Here is a 22291-nt window from a genome sequence, read left to right as displayed (position 1 = left end):
AAAGGGAATATTATTTGAATGGGGAGAAATTACAACATGCTGCGGTGCAGAGGGACCTGGGGGGTCCTTGTGCATGAATCCCAAAAAGTTAGTTTTCAGGTGCAGCAGGTAATCAGGAAGGCGAATGGAATGTTGGCCTTCATTGCGAGAGGGATGGAGTACAAAAGCAGGGAGGTAGGTCCTTCTGCAACTGTATAGGGTGTTGGTGAGGCCGCACCTGGAATACTGCGTGCAGTTTTGGTCACCTTACTTAAGGAAGGATATACTAGCTTTGGAGGGGGTACAGAGACGATTCACTCGGCTGATTCCGGAGATGAGGGGTTTACCTTATGATGATAGATTGAGTAGACTGGATCTTTACTCATTGGAGTTCAGAAGGATGAGGGGAGATCTTATAGAAACATTTAAAATAATGAAAGGGATAGACAAGATAGAGGCAGAGAGGTTGTTTCCACTGGTCGGGGAGACTAGAACTAGGGGGCACAGCATCAAAATACGGGGGAGCCAATTTAAAACCGAGTTGAGAAGGAATTTCTTCTCCCAGAGGGTTGTGAATCTGTGGAATTTTCTGCCCAAGGAAGCAGTTGAGGCTAGCTCATTGAATGTATTCAAGTCACAGATAGATAGATTTTTAACCAATAAGGGAATTAAGGGTTATGGGGAGCGGGCAGGTAAGTGGAGCTGAGTCCGCGGCCAGATCAGACATGATCTTGTTGAATGGCGGAGCAGGCTCGATGGGCTAGATGGCCTACTCCTGTTCCTAATTCTTATGTTCTTAGTTTATGACAATCTGGCAGTTTTTATGGTAATTTTTTCCGGTGTCAGCCCACAAATTAACAGATTTATTGAATTTGATTTTACAACTTGCCATAGTGGAACAGGGTAGATAAAGGGGAACCAGTGGATGTGGTGCATTTGGACTTTCAGAAGACATTTGACAAGGTGCCACATAAAAGTTCACTGCACAAGATAAAAGTTCACGGGGTTGGGAGTAATATATTAGCATTAGCAGAGGATTGACTAACTAACAGAAAACAGAGAATCGTGATAAATGGTTCATTCTCTTGTTGGCAACCAGCAACTAGTAGGGTGCCGTAGGGATCAGTGCTGGGACCCCAACTATTTACAATCTATATTAACGACTTGGAAGAAGGGACTGAGTATAATGTAGACAAGTTTACTGACAATACAAAGATGGATAAAAGCAATGTGTGAGGAAGACACAAAAAATCTGAAAAAGGACATCAACAGGCTAAGTGAGTGGGCAAAATTTGGCAGGTGGAGTATAATGTTGGAAAGTGTGAGATCATGCACTTTTGGCACAAAAAAAAATCAAAGAGCAAGATATTATTTAAATGGAGAAAAATTGCAAAGTGCTGCAGTGCAGCGGGATCTGGGGGTACTTGTGCACGAAACACAAAAGGTTAGTATGCAGGTACAGCAAGTGATCAGGAAGGCCAATGACATCTTGGCCTTTATTGCAAAGGGGATGGAGTATAAAAGCAGGGAAGTCTTGCTGCAGACATGGTATTGGTGAGACCACATCTAGAATATTGCGTGCCATTTTGGTTTCCATATTTACGAAAGGATATATTTGCTTTGGAGGCAGTCAGAGAAGGTTCACTAGATTGATTCCGGAGATGTGAGCCTCAACCACAGAAAGTTATTGAGGCCAGTTCGTTAGATATATTCAAAAGGGAGTTGGATGTGGTCCTTGCGGCTAAAGGGATCAAGGGGTATGGAGAGAAAGCAGGAATGGGGTACTGAAGTGCATGATAAGCCATGATCATATTGAATGGTGGTGCAGGCTCGAAGGGCCGAATGGCCTACTCCTGCACCTATTTTCTATGTTTCTATGAGGGGGTTGACTTATGAGAAAAGGTTGAATAGGTTGGGCCTCTACTCATTGGAATTCAGAAGAATGAGAGGTGATCTTATCGAAACGTATAAGATTATGAGGGAGCTTGACAAGGTGGATGCAGAGAGGATGTTTCCACTGATGGGAGAGACTAGAACTAGAGGGCATGATCTTAGAATAAGGGGCCGTCCATTTAAAACTGAGATAAGGAGAAATTTCTTCTCTGAGTTGTAAATCTGTGTAATTCGTTGCCTCAGAGAGCTGTGGATACTGGGACATTGAATAAATTTAAGCCAGAAATAGACAGTTTCTTAAACGATAAGGGAATAAAGGGTTATGGTAAGTGGGCAGGGAGGTGGAGCTGAGTCCATGATCAGATCAGCCATGATCTTATCGAATGGCGGAGCAGGCTCGAGGGGCCATATAGCCTACTCCTGTTCCTATTTGTTATGTTCTTATGAACTCGTGACCCCTGGGTTGCTAATCTAGTACTATAGCCACTACGCTACCGCATCTGAAATTGTGAACACTTATTTTCTTCCTATTTGCAATGCCCACGTCCCTTCTTCGATTGCCTGTCTTCCACTGACTGATCTGGCACATTCTCTCAAACGTGGGTAACATGAGACATGTGACATCTAGTGCAGCTACCTGACAGCAAACGCACTTTCCAACTTACCTGCTGCTCCCCAGACTTCAGCCAGACTGCCTTTTTTTTTAAATAGACTGCACTCTAATTTCCAAGCGCTCCCAGCACAGTGGACCTGTTTTTACACGAGATTTGTGCTACAGAACCACCAATGGACCCATGGGATTGGAAGATTGATTGCTGTAGAGCATCGGCGGGTGGAACTCCAGACACATTGGCGCAAAGTTGGTGCAACTCATCCGGTGGACCTTCAGGGCCATTATTTATTTTTTTTAATGGGTTTCCTCCTGTGGTTTTTTGCATCCATTGGGGTGGGATCGAGACTGTCCAGACTTCCTTCAGGGGAGAATTTACAAATACAGATGTCAATCTACCATTACCTTGGCAGAGAGATGAAATGTTTGTTGCAGAATTTCCAGCCGCTTGACTAGCTGTTAATTTTCTGACATGTATTTGCAATGCGAAGAAACAGATCGATGAGTTGTGCCAGCTCAGGGGAATGCAGAGAGAGGGCAGCACTCTCATTGCGCTGTCTGCAGTGTTTTATTGTGTTATTGTCAATGCTGCTTGTGTGAACTTGGGTTATCGATCTGCTTGTTCAAATCGGGCTTTGTTCTGATTTGAGGATAATGTTGGGTCCTCCTTTAGAAGTTATTGCTGTTTTTCTCTGTGCATACATTCCATTTCCAATTTCAGTACATTCTTCACAATAGTTTTCTTTTTGGAATTGCCAATATAATTTCAATGGGCTTTTTAGCTGAAGATATGCATCAAAGTTTTGAGCAAGATATCTATTAAAAGTATTACAATGGCCCCTATTTTTCACTTGCTGGATTTTTGGTGCCCGCGCATGTTAACGTACGTTTCTTTTGTGTACGTTTGCGGCAGAAAAAAAAATCGGGACTTACGCCAAAGAAATATTTGAATTTGGCACAGCGCTCCCTGAAGTTAGTCTGGGGAGCGGAGGAATGGGCCTTTTGGCCCGGAAATCTTCTTCCCTTGCTCCAATAAGAGTTCGCTGTGGGGAAAAAAAAAGGCCTTTTATCGTGTATTCAATTGCCTCGCTCCTGTCCTCTTGTGCGCCGCGCTGATTCCTGAACTTAACGTTTGTTTTTTTATTGAGGGGCTTTTGGTAGTATGCGCTGCACTGAAAAATATCGTGGATGGCCAAAATCGATTAAGTCCAGGAAAACGGTGCCTGATCATGTTTTGACTCGGGTCGGCACCAATTTTTTTTAAACTGGCGCACATTGTTGGCGCCGGCGTCCAAACATTGGCGAAAGTTGGAAAGTGAGTATTTCACACCAAAAAACGGCACACAATCGTGGCGAAAATAGGGGCCCATATCTAGTGGAAATTCAGAGAAGATAGCGCATTACATGCTGGATGTTATTGTATGAGATTCACTTTTTTTTTTTTTCCCCCACTTATGCAACTGAACCATACAGACCAGGGAGGCCCAAGTTTTAGCTTAACTGGCCTGGGATAGGGCAAGGGGAATCATCCTTGTATTTATCCAGGAGAAACTGTTCATGTGCGGAGGTTGGTTGAGGCTTGACAGCAATGCCTCCCATGACGCAATAGTCTGCTGATATTCTCGATCTGGACACACACAAAGAATGGACGCTTGGGTGAGGAATGGGAGTGTTCTGGATGGGATAGAACCACATCCCAGGAGGAGCATGCTTCCAAGAAGGTTGGGGATGTGGGAGGGGATAAAAAAAAAAGTAGGATGATTTCTTCTGCAATTTATAGCAATAATGTGCCAAACATCCATAGTACCCCTGAAATTATAGCAGATTGCTCAGTTCTCGGCTATGAGTTTACCACAGAAATCTGCAAGAAATTTTTTTTAAAAAGTAATTTTTCAAGCAACGTAATAAAATAAATAATTTTTCTCTGCTTGTGTGAGCCCCTTGTCATTGATGTTACAATAGGAGATGGTCAATGCACAGAACAAGGTTAAAAAAGCTCTTGCCATCTGTGGCCATGAAAAGCCAAAGCTTTCTTCCCACACAAATCCAACAAGCGAACAACAAACTTCGGGCTAGATTTTTGGTTGTCGGAGAAAATGGTAGCTTTATTCCAAAATTACCGGTTTCGCTGCGCTACCGTTTTTAGGCCTAAATTTCGGCCTTTACACATCGGTAAAGTCGGCATAGCACAAGGATTCATGGCGCAGACCGTGAGTTTCGGCAACTTTAGTCCGGGGCCGGTAACGCTGCGAGAGAGGTCTTGGAAGGGGGGAAAAAAAAATTGCAAAAAACATTCAAAAAACATTCACAAAACCCTTACCTACTAAATCGCGGAAAAATAATTTAAAAATAAAAATTTGAACTTGCCTTTTTTGCAGATCTTCATGCTTACCGCTGCTGGCAGAGTTGCACCGATAAGTTTGACCCTGTCGGTATTCTGGGCGTGGCAGAGAGAGCTGAACGTACGACTGTAACACAATCCGCGGCGTTGCACGTCGTTTCACGGTGGCGCATCTCTCCCCGGCGCTACGTGGCAGCGCCGCCGCAAAAAGGTGCCCGACCGGGTTCTCGCTGCGGAGGGTCAAATCGCAGCGAAAATCTGGTCGCAAAGTCGCCAAAAATCTGCCTTAAGCAAAAGCATGCAGAAAGGATTTAGAAATTGAAACAAACAAGAGAAATTGCAAGGCGGTTATGTAATCATGGGTTCAGGTTATGTCATATGATTTCCTCAATTCGATTAGTATCATGTATCTTGTTGCCTGTGATCTATTCGTCAATATACTGTTGATGAGATAACATGATGGTTGAAGGAAGGTTATATTAGCTTCATATTAAATATGTAGCAATGATAACGGCTGTCAAACTTTCCAGTTACTGATAGCTCGTTCTTCCAGGAAAACTCTCTCTCGCCTCTCTGTATGCTTTGTGCATGTTTGTTCTATTTGGGGCCTTTGCTCAGAACAGCGATGCTGGTTTTCCCATCACTCAGCACTGCCTCAAGTGCCCGTGTTCCTTTCAAACCATTCTCATTTGCTGGTGTGTGTAGCTTTCATTCTGTCTGTCTCATTACTCATTACTTATTCATTCTCACTGTCTCTTGCATCATTTTTCCCTCCACCACATTCCTCAAACAGAGACGAAGAAATCGAAGAGGAAGAAGCTGAGGAAGAGCAGCCAGTTACTGAATCTAATACTGAGGATGAGGGGGAAGAAGACCCTCTTTGTCAGGTTCAGGAAAGGTATTAGGAATAAATGTGATGTTCCATATCAGATTTAACACTTGGAATGTGGTGTGTTTAATATCCAATAATTATAACCACCTGGTGTGTAGATGGGTTCCCTTCACAACTATTTACATCAAATGCCTTTTGGATAACATTTCCAACCACAATAGACTTCTGTAATAACAAAGTATTTAGATCTTGTGAGGCCTTCTCATTCTGAAGGAGCACTGACCTCTGGTATGAAGTAATCTAATATTGACAATCTGTTTCAAACTACAAATAAAACGAGGTTAGTTCTGAAGTAATGCAGATCATAATTTATAAATGCATGATACACTTGCATCTTCAAAAGATTGTTTTAATGTTTTGAATTAAAGTTAATTCAATTTTCGAATATTCTTTTATTTTGGTCCTACTCCAATCTTCCCGTCCTCCCTGCCTCTTCATCCCTTTCTCCTACCAGTGGGCTGAAGCCAGATGCAGCGACTGAAGATGCAGAAAATAGTTCCCAGAGTTCAAAATATGTAGCAAGCTTTATCCCTGTGCCTGAAGAGAGAGGATCTTCCAGCCAGTTCCAGGCTCCTGAAACAACCGACCCATCGGCCAGCTCTCCTACTCAGTCACCCAGTTCTCTCAGTGATTACCAGCATTCTTTGCAACTGTCATCATTCCCATCATCATCATCATCTATTGTCATCCATCAGTCACCAGCTGTTTCACAAAACAATTCTCAAGATTCATCAGCAAACGTTACCCCAGCTTTGTCTCCCACTGTTGAGAAGTTGCCATATCTTCCTCATACGCCTTTCCATCTATTCTCTTACGATCTGAGTGAAACTCCTACAAGGGCCAAAGAAAAAGAAGCCGAAATGAGGGAAAACAGGTAGATTAGTATTCCTGTGTGAATCTTCTGGTTTGTTATTAATATTTTGTTTTCCAGGAGTGCTGTTTTGAATTGTGCTGGTTTTCAGTCAATTCCGTCGGCTGTTATAGGTTTGTAAACACTGTGTCTTCTGACACAAATTGCTTAGATTTATGTTTGTCACATGTTTCAAAAATGTTAGTGTTTTTTCTCCCTTTAATTCGTGACTGCTCACTACGTGTGCAGACCTTTCCCATGCCTTCAAAAGATAGGGGCATTCTCTGGGATGGGTGGAAGGGCGTTCTCTGGGATGGGTGGAATGGGGTGCTGATCAAAGGGCTCTGATGAAGGACCGTGTGCATTGGAGTGTCAAATGTTTCGGTTTTGACAGACTTTGATCCCCTTAAGGGTCCAGTCTCACCAATTCCTGCAGACCAGGAAGTAGCATCATTTCCTTCTGATACTTCAAGGCTTGTGCTCTCACCAACAAGTAGGGTTTAAAAAGGAAAATTAAATGGCACTAGTAAAGAACTAAAATATTACCAGGAAATCCCAAAGTAATGTATGTTAGTTCACTATTTATTTTGTGCATGTGCCAAAAGTCACTTGCTACTCCTGTAAAATTGCTTTGGCTATTTTTGTCATCCATTGATTCTTTTATGTTGAATTAATGCAGGCAACGAGTTAAAGAAGCAAAACAGTCAACAAGTGCTAATGACAGCAGATGAATCACAAGTTGTAGCATTGTTCCTCTGCATGGAGATAACTTATTTCATGCAAGTGAACAATTGCTTGTACGAATGTTATTTAATAAGAGATTGTCAATTCTGAAGCAATTCTGTTGTGGTATTGTGCCTCCGATTGTGTTGAACTAAGATTATCCCAATTTATGACCTTCAGTGCACGTCCGTGTGTATTTTCCCCATGGCTTTGTCTCCCGTTATGTTTTTGGATCTCTTTCCAGCTTGTTCCATATGATTTTTTTGTGCCTCGTCATTGTCAGAGGTGAGTTCCAACTCTCTATGCCTTTGAGAGTGCCTTCACTGTTTTCGTTATCCAGGTAAAGAATTCAGTAGTATGCAACAAAAACAAACTACTGGAATAAATCCGATGTGTCCACAAATCTATCTCGAGCCCTTGATGAGCGATGCAGCAACACATCAGACTGCAATCTAGTTTTAAATTGTTACGCAAATTTGTGAAAAAAACAATGAATAGGTGAATATATAATACTATAGCATACATAAATAAAAACAGAAACTGCTGGAAAAACTCAGCAGGTCAGGCAGAGCTAGGAAACAGAGTTAACTCTGATGAAAGATCATTGACTTGAAACTATGGCCATGATATTTAGGGGGAAATGGGGAAGATTATGTAGCGGTCAGGAAATCTGGAATTGCAGGTTTCCCGGAGGTCCTGTCGAATTTAACGGCAAGACTTAATTAAAAAATGTTGATTCCATACTCGTATATACAACCTAGGCCTTAATGTATATACAGCCTGGGCCTTAATGTATATACAGCCTAGGCCTTAATGTACTCGTATATACAGCCTGGGCCTTAATGTATATACAGCCTGGGCCTTAATGTATCAAATAGAAACTCAAGTTAGACATTTTGAAGGAAACCAGCTCAGCCAGATAGAGTTAAAATTGCAAATGACATTTCACGGGGTCAAACTGGGTCCAATATTGGCTTGAAATGCCTGTGAAAATGCAGTTTATCTTTACCAATATAGATACTACAAAAATTTAAAACCATCTCCACATCATGTGAAGCAAGTTGATAAACCACAATGCTACTGAACCATCTTTAAAGTAATGGTGCCAATCTTTGTACAATCTGCATAACCCAAGACTGTTACACATCGCATCAGTGCAGAACATTCATTAAGCGTTTACACAAAAAGCTTCTCATAGCCAGTGTAAATGGTTTATGTGCCAGCCAATAAAGTGAGCAACCTCAGCAATAATATTATCAATACAAATGAGAACCAGCCCTGGAGCATTCCAAAGAATTTATTTGTGATGACTGATAACATTTTGATTCAGACAGTATTAAATTATAAATGGGTTAAACTCTGAACCCTTCTCACTATCGTGCTCAGTGTAAACTTGACACGCTGAACTTAAAAACACGACATCGTTGTTATATTGAAAACCTATCTAGGTTATTGTCTCTTTTATATTAGTGGTAACGTGGAAAGTAAATCACTTGAATATTCAATTTCTTAGTCTTGATATTTGACTGACCAGCTAATCAAAAAGCTTTACATCCCAACATGTCTATGACTGACATGTGGCTTGCAGTGTATACACTTTATTTGCTTTTCTTTGATATACGTTCTGTATTGATACATTTGAAGATGGAAGGGTTTATAAGACTGGCTTCACAATGAGTCTTGAAAGTAAGATGTGCTAAAGCAAAACGCAACCGTAGAGAATAAAGGGTTGGCCATTTAGGTCTGAGATGAGGAGAAATTTCTTCACTCACTGTTTGGAATTCTCTACCCCAGAGGGCTGTGGTGGATCAGTCGTTGAGTATATTCAACACTGAGATTGATAGATTTTTGGACACAAAGGCAATCAATGGATATAGGGACAGGGATGGAAAATTAAGTTGATGTAAAAGTTCAGCCATGATCTTATTGAATGGCGGAGCAGGCCCGAGGGGCCCAATGGCCTACTCCTGCTCCTATTTCTTATGTTCTTATGTTCTCTCTGATCAGCTGAACATTTTTGATTTGTTCAGTCACTCTATCCTTAGTTAAAGACTCAAGTAATTTCCTGACAGCAGATTTTAGGCTAACTGGTCTATAATTCCCTGACTTCTCTCGCCATTCTTAAATAATAGAATGACATGCATAATTTTCCAATCTAAAGGGACGGTTTCTGAATCGAGAGAACTTTGGAAGATTATAGTTAGGGCATCTGCAATGTGCTCACCTACTTCCTTTAAAACCCTGGGATGGAAACTATCTAATCCTGGGTATTTGTCACTCTTTAGTGCCATTATTTTCTTCAATGCGGTTATTTGACTTATGTTAATTTTATTGAGTCCCTGTCCCTAACTCAATATTAGTTTCCTTGGTATTTCCGGCATGCTATCCTCTTTCTCTACTGTAAATACTGGCACAAAGTGATTATTCAACATGTCTGCCATTTCCTTATTATCATTGACAATATCATCGATATCAGTTTTTAAGGGGCCAACATTGCTCCTGACTACCTTTTTCCTAATATAATTGTAAAATCAATTTGTGTTGATTTTGATATCTCTTGCAAGTTTCTTTTCATATTCCCTTTTTTGTATCTCTTACTATCTATTTTGTGATCCTTTGCTGTTCTTTCATACCTTTATTCTTGAATACCTACATCAAAACTTCATATTGAGATCAAGCTTATTATATTTCTAAGGAGGTCCAAAGCAATGGGAAGCAAATTACTTCACAACTATCCTGTCACACTCCCCAGTTTTAACTTTGTTCTTTTGTTGAAATTTCTCTTGTCTTTATTCACTTCTAGCTTCTCTGTGTTTCTGTTTTCAGTCAGTCGGAATCTTCCTACATGAACAAATATACTGACTCCTTTGAACCTTATACATCCAGGTCTTCTAATAGGTGGGTCATCAAAGTATCTCTTTCTTTCATTGATAGTTGAAGCATGCTCCTATCCATTGGAAGCTAAAAAGTCTGCAGTGTATCTCTAAATTTATAGATTCGCATTTATGAGTTGAGCTCCTAGGCTTATATTTGTGGATGTGATTGTCCATTATCACACTGTATTTTTTCGATTTAAAATGAAATTGTACTTAGTAATGTATATTGGAAGACTGTAGGCCATTAATGGGAACAACTTTGAATGGGCGGTCTTTTGGTGTGAGCACTAAGGTACAAATACTAAGGGCTAGACTTTCCACTATGGGCGCTATTTCCGGCCTTAGTGCTTTTTAAAAATTTTTCAGGATCGCTAGAATATCGCCCATTTTAAAAACCGCTAGTTTCCCCTTTTTAATTTGGTTGATAGCCTCAGTGATGTGAAATGGGCCTTAGCAATGTATTTAGTCGTTCAAAGCTGGCGTCCACAACAACAGCTGTTCTGCGCATGCGTGTTTTTTTTCAGGCAAAGAACTTTTCCCACGGGGGTCGAAAGAGAGAACAGGGGACCTGGTCCCCATCAATAATGTTATAGAACCTTTCTTTTGTTCTAGCCCCTGTTGCTTTATAAAATAAAATCTATCAGCCAACTGAGGTGAACTCCATTTCCTTCCTCATGGGATGACATACCCTAGTTCTGCTTCTACTTGTACTGTGGACCAGAGAGAGAAACGTTACAGCAATGTACTTGTATGTAACTTTTCTCATTTTATTCACCTATCTCTATTCTGCAGCTTGTGATTAGTGATCAATATTGGTTGAGAAATTACAGGCCCTATCACTATAAATCGCTATAAATGCCCTTAATTTGTCCTCAACAAATACAAATGTGATTAGCTGATTGGCAAGAGTCAAAAAGGCTCTTAAAATCACTCACAAATTGATTCTCCTGACAGCCTTTTACTATAGATCCTCCCCGTAGTGCCGAGTTATTGCAGCTTTTCTTCAGCGTGTTTTTGGGCCAGCGATCATTTGGGCGAAATGCCGAAAGTAGCACTCTGCAATAATCTGGGCCATAATCGGGTGCAAGTTTCCATTTATAAGCACTAATCTCAGCCTTGCACGAGGATGACGTCATGGTTTAAAAAAAAAATAGGCCGGAAGGTGCAGCTTATTCATGTGTGCCGAAAGTTGGGCCGGCGAATAATGGGCTATAATCGGGCACTAGTTTCCACTTTTCAGCAAATATGAGCGATAGCCTGAATCTCAGCGCTTATATGGGCGATGATGTGCCGAAAGTCCAGCCCTATGTTTTTTCCAGTGTTGTGTTAAAGCAAGCATTAGACCATTTATGTTACCAGCTTAATGCCCACCTTACAATAATACAAGCAGGAATTTCATGTACCCTAAGAGTTTCCATCAAAAGACACCCACGAGAAAATGTCCCCGAGTGTGTGTGAGAGAGAAGTTAACAAATAGTTCACCAAGATTTCTTGACAATAAGATGTAGGGTTGAGCATCAGTCATGTTCTGAAGCTGGTGTCGGTTGTTTGCATGCTGCGTTTTTATAACTGCTTTTTCAGCAGGTTGGTCTTGCCAGTTTCATTTTGTCAAGTTAGAGCAGACTTGTCCAAGTTGAACTTGATATATTTTTACTGTGATAACATTGAACTGTATTTGCATCATGCAACATAATGTAAATGCTTATTGGTACTGTTGTAAATGATGGTGATAAAAGAGCCCTTTATATTTTGTTGGGATGTAGCAGTAGGAGTTGGAGCTTTGTGTGCTTGGGAGGGAACAAAGATCCATTGTCATAGCTACAAACAAGAGTTGATGAGTTAACATTTGCGCATCTGTATGAATAATTGAGTCTGTACATGTAGACAGAACATAGCCCCTCAAGTCTGACCCGCCATTCAATTAGATAATGGCTGAACTGCAACTTAACTCCAGCTACCCGCCCTGATTCCATTACGCTTGATACCCTTGCCTAACAAAAATCTATTCATTAGAAATTTTCAATTAACCTAACCTCAGCAGCTTTTTAGGGGAGAAAGTACCAGATTTCCACTACCCTTTATGTGAAGCAGTGCTTTCTGACAGCATCGCTGAACGGCCTAGCTCCAATTTTAAGGTTATGCCCCTTGTTCTGGTCTCCCCCCAGAGAGGAAATAGTTTCTATCTATCTACCCCTTCAACTCCTTTGATAATCGTAAACAGTTCAATTTGATCTCCCCCTAATCTTCTCTCTTCAAGGGAATACAAGCCTAATCTATACAACCTTAATTTGACCCTTTTAGCCCTTTATCATTCTGGTGAATCTGCATTGCATCCCCCTCCACGGCCAGCATAATCTACTTAAGTGGTATTAAATCCATGGTCAGTATTACGGAGGGGTTATGCACCCTTTCTCTTCTAACTACCACCTCCACACCCACCATCCCATCAGACACATGAAAGCTACCTTCAAGAATTATATTCTTGCCTCCATTTCCCAAAATAATGAATCCAAATTATAGATTACATTCAGTGGAAAGAGAATGTTTTTGTTTAGTAAAACTAAATGAGTAGTTGGTATGTGAGTAATTCTGCTTTTGTGAAATTACCATGTCTATGGGTGTAGGAAAGGAAATTGTGAACATACTTTCGTAAGGGTGTCCATTTACTGCAGTTCTTACCCAGAGAACTGCAGAGAGCAGTGATGGAGTCTTGAAGCACAGAGTCTGATGGCGGCCTAAAATGATCTGAATTTGAATGATGCAAGAGAGTTAACAGGATGAGCAATTCTATCCACTGGGCAGTGACAGCCTTTCAATGACTTTAGGCACTTTACGTTGCAGGCTGGTTTCAGGAAAGCTGTGCTGTGCTGGCTTCCTGCTCGCTACCATTTACATTTCCACCCAGTGCCATTTCCATCAGGTGTTGAGCAGAAGCAGAGCCAGCACCATCATAGGCAGTCCCTCGAGTCGAGGATGACTTGCTTCCACGCCAAAAAGTTCACTGGTGTTTCAATGAGGGACCTAATAATCCAGATCCCGAACTAAATCTTGAAGGGTGGAAGATGCCTGTGCATGGATTTTTTTAACGTGTGGTGGCCGTTGCACACCAGCCACCACATGGGCTTGACAGAGCTAGGTCTTGGTCCAGTGGCAAGGGTTATCCAAGATGACTGGAGACCTGCTCTGCTGCACGGACCTAGTGCGCACACATGTCGCAGTGTGGGCTGACCCGTGTTGCCCCTGGGCCCTCGGCTCTTCTGGGCCCCGAACTCACGCCTCTCCTGGGCCCTGATCACGTCCCTCTACAATCTCTCGCTGCTCCTTCGCCCCGACCTCACCGCTCCTGCTGTACCTGCCCACGCTCCAATCAGCGACCTGGATCTTGGTGACGTCCAATCCAGTTGCCCTTTTCACTGCCGTTGCTCTCCTGCTCTAGCACGTGCTGCTCCCCGGGTGGTATGACGCCACGCTGCTCCTTCCACTCCCCGGCCTACTCCGATGGTGCCCCCAGGCCGGGGGACCGCGCAGACTGCTGGGCCACGCCACCACTCTGCTCCTTCCGCTCCCCGGCCTGCTCCGATGGTGGTTTCTGCCACTGCTGCTGCATCAAACTAAGTTCAGGGGAAGTTCGGCAGTTATATTCCTAATGCAACCAACAGCAAGAGGACCATGATTTGGATGGCTGGCTGCAGCTTTTAAATTAAAAAAAAAAATGCTTAGTTGTCCCATTGCATTTTATCGCCCTTCAGGGCATTCCTCCCTAAAGGGATCTCCCCAAGTTCATTGTGCAGAAATCTGTTTGGCTACCTCAATGGTCTTGGTCAGTACAATGTTTTGGATTTCCTTCATGATTATCTTGAGTGCCTGCAGAGTGCGTGTGAGCAGGGTGCATGTGTGTGCGTGCTCACATGTGCCTGTGTGTGGAGGATAGTGGTTACATTACTGCACTTGTAATTCGGAGGTCTAGACTAATGTTCCAGAGACCCGAGTTCAAATCCCACCAGGGTAGCTGGAGAATTTAAATTCAATTAAATCTGTCGGGCTCCGCCCCCCGATGCCTCCCGCCCGAACCGGAATGCCGGACCGGAAGTGCGGCCCCGCTCTCATTCCATGCGGCCGAGAGTGGCGGCGGAGGGCTGAGAGAGTCGGCGGGAGGACGAGAGCAGCTGAGAGGGCCCGCGGGGGGCAGAGAAGTGGAGGGGGGGCCGAGAGGGGGGCTTGGAAGAGGTCATACACATGTGCTGGTGTAGGGAGGGATGCACTTGTGTTGGTGTAAGGCACTTTGGCTGGGGAACAAACTAGTACCATGAAACTATTGGATTGTCGTAAAATCCCATCTGATTCACTAATGTCCTTTAGGGAAGGAAATCTGCCGTCCTTACCCGGTCTGGCCTGTATGTGACTCCAGATCCACAATAATATGGTTGACTCTTAACTACTCTTTGAAATGGCCTACCAAGCCACTGAGTTGTATAAGGCAGCTCACCACCACATTCTCGAAGACAATTAGGGATGGGCAATAAATGCTGGCCTTGCCAGCGGTGCCCATATACCATGAATGAATAATTAAAAGGAGGGGATATCAGTAACCTATAGCTAGTACGTGCATGCACTGAACTCTGGAATTATATTCTAGTAAGAGTTGGTGCTTTCAGAAGATGGAAGAAAATTGACAAAAAAGAGCACCACAGAAAATTCCTCACTTGTGCATTAACCAGTGTGCTGTCAGAAGAAATTAGGCTGTTGACTTTTTAATTCTGAATTGAGCCTCGTGATGAGACTCCCTTAGCTGGGTAGAGTATAATTCGTAAGGAACCATTGAATAATGAAGTTATCCCATTTGTGGGCAGCAAATAACTTACAAAAGCCATAATCGATCCCTGGTGAATGCTGAATAAGAATGAAATGAAAGACTATTCTTGTTACTGGAAATCTGAGTAAAATTTATAGTGTTTAAATGAATTACTTTTTTTCTTAAATATTTTTTAGTAATACAAGTGAAATATATGTGTGTGTATATATATAATGTTACCAAAACTTTTACGACATCAGGTCTGGAGTTGAAGAAACTAGCTCACAGCCCCACACTGAGTGTAGTATGTATATATGACACTGCTGAATAACTCAAAACTCATTCAGCAATTTTAACCCCATACAGCCAGGAGAAGATGCATCAGAAATCCATTATAAAGCAAGCTGGAAAAATGGTGTCTTTTTTTTTACACACAATAGTAAAAAGTAACTATGGATTGCAAATTTGTAGTTATTTCTGCTGACGCACAAATAGCAGCTAAAGGCTCTTAAAGTCTGGAATCTATGGAATAAAACTAGATTTCATTTTTCTACAACATGTAAAACATCAAGTTTAAAATGAGTAATTTTCATATTTTACTTGTAATAAATCCTAACTTTTCAGCAGATATTCCTGCTCTCTGATTTTCATTTTGGGGAATGACCTTTCAACTCTGACACTTAACACTGACAAATTCAACAACAACAACAACAACTTGCATTTATTTAGTGCCTTTAACATAGTAAAATGTCCCATGGAGCTTCACAGGAGTATTATCAAATTTGACACCGAGGCAACATAAGGAGATATTAGGACAGGAAAGAGGCATTTTTTAAGGAGCATCTTCAAGGAAGAGAGAGAGGTAGAGAGTCAGAGAGGTTTAGGGAGGCAATTCCTGAGCTTTTAGGGCCTAGGCATCGGAGGACACGACCGCTAATGTTGGGCGATGAAAATCAGGGATGTGCAAGAGACCCGATTTGGAGACACACCGAGAACTCAGAGGGTTGTAGGGCTGAAGGAGGTTACAGAGAAAACAAAGTCCAGGAAACAGACTCCTAAATCAGGCTAACGTTCCAGCCAGAATTGGTGAGTTTGAAGATCTCTGTTTTCCGGGATGGACTCAGAAAGTTACCACTGGAACTTTGTACATATCACGTATCAGAGGCACTAAAGCAATGAAAAATAAAGTTGTATTTTTTAATGTTTGAAGGAAAGTAATGTGCAAAGTTAAAGCACATGGGATTGGGGGTAGTGTGCTGACGTGGATTGAGAACTGGTTGTCAGACAGGAAGCAAAGAGTAGGAGTAAACGGGTACTTTTCAGAATGGCAGGCAGTGACTAGTGGAGTGCCGCAAGGTTCTGTGCTGGGGCCCCAGCTGTTTACATTGTACATTAATGATTTAGACGAGGGGATTAAATGCAGTATCTCCAAATTTGCGGATGATACTAAGTTGGGTGGCAGTGTGAGCTGCGAGGAGGATGCTATTAGGCTGCAGAGTGACTTGGATAGGTTAGGTGAGTGGGCAAATGCATGGCAGATGAAGTATAATGTGGATAAATGTGAGGTTATCCACTTTGGTGGTAAAAACAGAGAGACAGACTATTATCTGAATGGTGACAGATTAGGAAAAGGGAAGGTGCAACGAGACCTGGGTGTCATGGTACATCAGTCATTGAAGGTTGGCATGCAGGTACAGCAGGCGGTTAAGAAAGCAAATGGCATGTTGGCCTTCATAGCGAGGGGATTTGAATACAGGGGCAGGGAGGTGTTGCTACAGTTGTACAGGGCCTTGGTGAGGCCACACCTGGAGTATTGTGTACAGTTTTGGTCTCCTAACTTGAGGAAGGACATTCTTGCTATTGAGGGAGTGCAGCGAAGGTTCACCAGACTGATTCCCGGGATGGCGGGACTGACCTATCAAGAAAGATTGGATCAACTGGGCTTGTATTCACTGGAGTTCAGAAGAATGAGAGGGGACCTCATAGAAACGTTTAAAATTCTGACGGGTTTAGACAGGTTAGATGCAGAAAGAATGTTCCCAATGTTGGGGAAGTCCAGAACCAGGGGTCACAGTCTGAGGATAAGGGGTAAGCCATTTAGGACCGAGATGAGGAGAAACTTCTTCACCCAGAGAGTGGTGAACCTGTGGAATTCTCTACCACAGAAAGTAGTTGAGGCCAATTCACTAAATATATTCAAAAGGGAGTTAGATGAAGTCCTTACTACTCGGGGGATCAAGGGTTATGGCGAGAAAGCAGGAAGGGGGTACTGAAGTTTCATGTTCAGCCATGAACTCATTGAATGGTGGTGCAGGCTAGAAGGGCTGAATGGCCTGCTCCTGCACCTATTTTCTATGTTTCTATGTTTCTAAATCTTTAAACCTTGCTGCTTGGGTCATTGTTTTGTACTGATTATTGGAGTGATACTTCTTCCACTTTAAAACATTTTGATAATAGCAGATGTTGTGGCAATGATGAGGGAATAAGGGGTTATGGGAAGCGGGCAGTGAAATGGACCTGAGTCCATGATCGGATCAGCCTTGATCGTATTAAATGGCGGAGCAGGCTCGAGGGGCCGTATGGCCTACTCCTGCTCCTATTTCTTATGTTCTTATGGTCATTTGTTATGCAGGGTGCCCAGAGCCAGCTTTGAAATTGTATTGCCTGTCATGTGGAGAGACTAGGGAAGCTGGGATTGTTGTCCTTCGAGCAGAGAAGGTTAAGGAGAGATTTAATAGAGGTGTTTAAAATCATGAAGGGTTTTGATAGAGTAAATGAGGAGAAATTGTTTCCGGTGGCAGGAGGGTCAGTAACCAGAAGACAGAGACTTAAGGTAATTGGCAAAAGAACAAGCAGGGTGATAAAGTTTTTTTTAAATCAGCAAATTGTTGTGATATAGAATGGACTGCCTGAAAGGGCATTGGAAACAAATTCAGTAGTAACTTTCAAAAGGGAATTGGATATATACCTGAAAAAGAAATATTTGCTGAGCTATGGGGAAAGAGCAGGTGAGTGGGTATAATTGGATAGTTCTTTGAGAGAGCCGGCACAGGCTAGATGGGCCGAATTGCCTTCGTCAGTGCGGAATTAGCAAGCCTGAAACCTAGCTTACTCTCAACAAACTTAATTATACAACACCTAATGTAGATCTTCAGATTTCAGCCTTTTCATTATTCCAAGTCATGAACTCAGTTAGAAATTGGCATCATCATAGGCAGTCCCTCGGAATCGAGGAAGATTTGCTTTCACTCTATAAAAAAAAAAAATGAGTCCTTAGGTGGCTGAACAGTCCAATATGAGAACCACAGTCCCTGTCACAGGTGGGACAGATAATTGTTGAGGGAAAGGGTGGGTGGGACAGGTTTTCCGCATGCTCTTTCCGCTGCCTGCGCTTACTTTCTGCATGCTCTCGGCGTTGAGACTCGCGGTGCTCAGCGCCCTCCCGGATGCACTTGCTCCACTTAGGTCGGTCTTTGGACAGGGACTCCCAGGTGTCAGTGGGGATGTTGCAGTTTACCAGGGAGGCTTTGAGGGTGTCCTTGTAATGTTTCCTCTGCCCACCTTTGGCTCGCTTGCCATGAAGGAGCTCCGAGTAGAGCGCTTGCTTTGGGAGTCTCGTGTCTGGCATGCAAACAATATGGCCTGCCCAACAGAGCTGATCAAGTGTGGTCAGTGCTTCAATGCTGGGAATGTTGGCCTGGTCGAGGACGCTAACGTTGGTGCATCAGTCCTCCCAGGGAATTTGTAGGATCTTGCGGAGACATCGTTGGTGGTATTTCTCCGGCGACTTGAGGTGTCTACTGTACATAGTCCATGTCTCTGAGCTATACAGGAGGGCGGGTATTACTACAGCCTTGTAGACCATGAGCTTGGTGGCAGATTTGAGGGCCTGGTCTTCAAACACTCTTTTCCTCAGGCGGCCGAAGGCTGCACTGGCGCACTGGAGGCGGTGTTGAATCTCATCGTCAATGTCTGCTCTTGTTGATAAGAGGCTCCCGAGGTATGGAAAATGGTCCACGTTGTTCAGGGCCACGCCGTGGATCTTGATGACTGGAGGGCAATGCTGTGCGGCGAGGACAGGCTGATGGAGAACCTTTGTCTTACGGATGTTTAGCGTAAGGCCCATCCTTTCATATGCCTCAGTAAATACATTGACTATGACTTGGAGTTCAGCCTCCATATGTGCGCAGACATAGGCGTCATCCGCGTACTGTAGCTCGACGACAGAGGTTGGGGTGGTCTTGGACCTGGCCAGGAGATGATGAAGGTTGAACAGGTTCCCACTGGTTCTGTAGTTTAATTCCACTCCAGCGGGGAGCTTGTTGACTGTGAGGTGGAGCATGGCAGCAAGGAAGATTGAGAAGAGGGATGGAGTGATGACGCAGCCCTGTTTGACCCCAGTCTGGACGTGTATTGAGTCTGTTATAGATCCATTAGAAATTGTACTATCAGAGGGCTACCCATTCTTTGCGATTGCTTCTTCTTTGAGCAGTAAAGGCAAGATGCCAAGAAAATCCCATTTGTTTTCCTATATTTGGGATGACTCTTGGATTAATTTACATTGCTGGCAAACATTTTTATTTTAAATGATGTGCATATTTAAGCAAGGTTTGAGTGCATGATGAAATAAATCACAATGGTACTGGGGTTAAAACTATGTGGACTAAGCTGGTACTTAGAAAAATGAGGTGTTTAAGATTATCAAAAGAAGTTGATGGGGTAGGTAGAGAGAAAAATATTTCCTCTGGTTGGGGAGTCTAGAACAAGGGGCATAACCTTAAAATTAGAGCTGAGCCATTCAGGGGTCATGTCAGGAAGCACGTAACACAGAGTAGTGGAGATCTGGAACTTTCTCCCCCAAAAAGCTGCTGAGGCTTGGGGTGAATTGAAAATTTCAGAACAGAAATTTAGGCACGGGTATTAAGGGTTACGGAACTAAGGCAGGTGAGTGGAGTTGAGCGGTAGATGGGTTCGAGGGGCTGAATAGTCTCCTATTCCTATGTTCCTACCTCTTTGATCATGCTGGGGAACCCTAAAGCTAACTTAAGAAGCCCATCAATACTTTGCCTGTCAGAGTGCAGATTACAGCAAATGTTGGTTCCTCATACACATCGGGGGTTTCACCTTTCGGGGAAACCCAAGCATCTCAAATTAAATCTCTTGCATCGTTCAGCATAAGAACATAAGAAATAGGAGCAGGAGTAGGCCATTTGACCCCTCGAGCCTGCTCCGCCATTTAATAAAATCATGGCTGAATTGATCTTGGCCTCAACTCCACTTCCCTGCCCGCTCCCCATAACCCTTGATTCCCTTATCCTTCAAAAAATCTATCTCCACCTTAAATATATTCAATGACCTGACCTCTACAGCTCTCTGGGGTAGAGAATTCCAAAGAGTCATGACCCTCTAAGAGAAGAAATTCCTCCTAATTTCCGTTTTATATGGGCCACCCCTTATTCTGAAACTATGCCCCTAGTTCTAGACGAGGGGAAAATCCTCTCTGCATCTACCCTGCCAAGCCCCCTCAGAATCTTAATATGTTTCAATAAGATCACTTCTCATTCTTCTGAACTCCAATGAGTTACAGGCTCAACCTTTATCCATAAGGCAACCCCTTCATCTCAGGAATCAACCTCATGAATATTCTCTGAACTGCCTCCAATGCAAGTATATCCCTCCTTAAATAATGATACCAAAACCGCATGCAGTAGACCAGGTGTGGTCCCATCAACACAGTTGCTGCAGGACCTCCCTACTTTTATCAGCTTGAAATACTTCAGGCAAATATTTGTCGTACATCTGGGAGGATTTCAGCAACCTGTTGGTGACAAGAGCCAAAATCTAAAACAGTTCACCAGTGGGATAGCTTCAGATTCCACCATAATGTGCAAATTCTAATACCTTTTAATTATCTCGTTTCCTTTTTCAATAAAAAAATTCTTAGCAAGGGATATCTGGTTTGGAGATCTTTAAATGTTGAGTTCTTGAGTCTAGTGGATGTCTGTATTTGCAAGAGTTCAGATATGTCGATTGCAGTTGTTCCCATTGGTGAGCACGAGCACGATTGCCATATTTGTAAATTTAAAGAGGATCCATGCTACACTCTATGCAGGTCGTGGAGGCTTTGGAATGACAAGTTTCCTGTGAAAACACGGGATATGCACTTAATCTTGGAACAAAATAGGATGAATCTTTTAGCCATGAGTTTCTGATTGTATGATTATGCAGGCAGCAGTTAGTTTAATCCATTTAAGTCACATTAGACTTATCAATAACTCGGGTTAGGGAAACTCATCAAAATACTTCATGTTTTTCCCTCAGTTCTCTGATGTTTATCAGTGTTACCAAAACAAAGCATCAACTTCAAAATCTTCCAATGGGCTACAGCCATTACACCTGAAAAGTGAAAGATTCATCCATAATTAACACAAGTGAACCTTTCATTCTGATTTTTTGCAGGTCACATGGATTCTGCTGCATTCTGCCCTTCCTCAGCAGCCAAAGTGTGACAGCAGTACACCTTTTGCTGTCATTATGCTAAATTTACTAAATCAATACATGACATGAGTAAAGCAAGAGAAAAATATTACATATCATAGTGAAAGATACAGGAGACTGTTGAGAAATGTAACTCCCATGATGCATCTCTCTTGCACAGAATTTGTCAATAGTACCTAAAATATATAGAAAAAAAAATTACACGTTTTATTTTAAAAAAACTTAGAATTTTCAGTGATTTCTTGCTGCTGCTTATATACCTTTTGCTGGTTGTCATTTGAGGTGGGTTACCAAGGGTAGTGCAGTTCCATAAAACCATGGTGAAAACTACAACTCCCATGATGCATTGCACACACTCCACATGATTTGTCATCTGCAACCAGAAGTGCCTGTACCCCTTAAAGAACAGAAACCTTGGGAACTTGAGCAGAGCTTTAAGCCTTAGGCCTCAGAGAGAAGAGCAGGCCTTGGTAGTGGCTACGTGTTGGAAGCCTTTCTAACATATAGCGGCTAACTCTGCAAATGCATTTGTTATATTTGTCATTTTTAATGGCAATATTTTAACTTGCACTCTGGGGAAACAGCGTAACTCTTCAAAGGACTTGAAGAAAGTATGTTTAAGAGATTTGGTCATTTTTGTGGTGCTTTGCTAAAAGCTGCTTTGAAACAAATTGAACAATTTGGTTGGTGGTTTCGTGCTTGTTTGATGATTATAACTTTTTCTAATGAATGGAGCTGTTTTTTGATTGGTGTCCAGTTAGCATAATTAAATTAATTGATGAATATATGAGTTAATGAATTATTTAAATCAAACACAATTGAATGCATGTTGAACTC

At 42.5% G+C, this 22291-nt stretch overlaps 1 protein-coding gene across 8 annotated transcripts in view; it reads left to right on the top strand.

The window, feature by feature from the left end:
• Positions 1 to 22291, top strand: part of fhod3b (formin homology 2 domain containing 3b) — a 679123-nt gene that overhangs the window by 523750 nt on the left and 133082 nt on the right. For 4 of the 8 annotated variants that reach the window (XM_070880471.1, XM_070880470.1, XM_070880469.1 and 1 more), the window contains 3 exons: positions 5617 to 5721; positions 6170 to 6589; positions 10115 to 10186. The exons of the other annotated variants lie outside the window; for them this stretch is intronic. In XM_070880471.1, the coding sequence (XP_070736572.1) occupies positions 5617 to 5721; positions 6170 to 6589; positions 10115 to 10186 (597 nt within the window). The remainder of the gene's footprint in view (positions 1 to 5616; positions 5722 to 6169; positions 6590 to 10114; positions 10187 to 22291) is intronic. 8 annotated transcript variants of the gene reach the window in all.

This window comes from Pristiophorus japonicus, chromosome 5 (genome assembly GCF_044704955.1).
Source record: "Pristiophorus japonicus isolate sPriJap1 chromosome 5, sPriJap1.hap1, whole genome shotgun sequence".
NCBI classification, from domain to species: Eukaryota; Metazoa; Chordata; class Chondrichthyes; family Pristiophoridae; genus Pristiophorus; species Pristiophorus japonicus.
The sequence above is the reverse complement of the archived record's forward strand: the minus strand, read 5'-3'. Positions and strand labels throughout refer to the sequence as shown.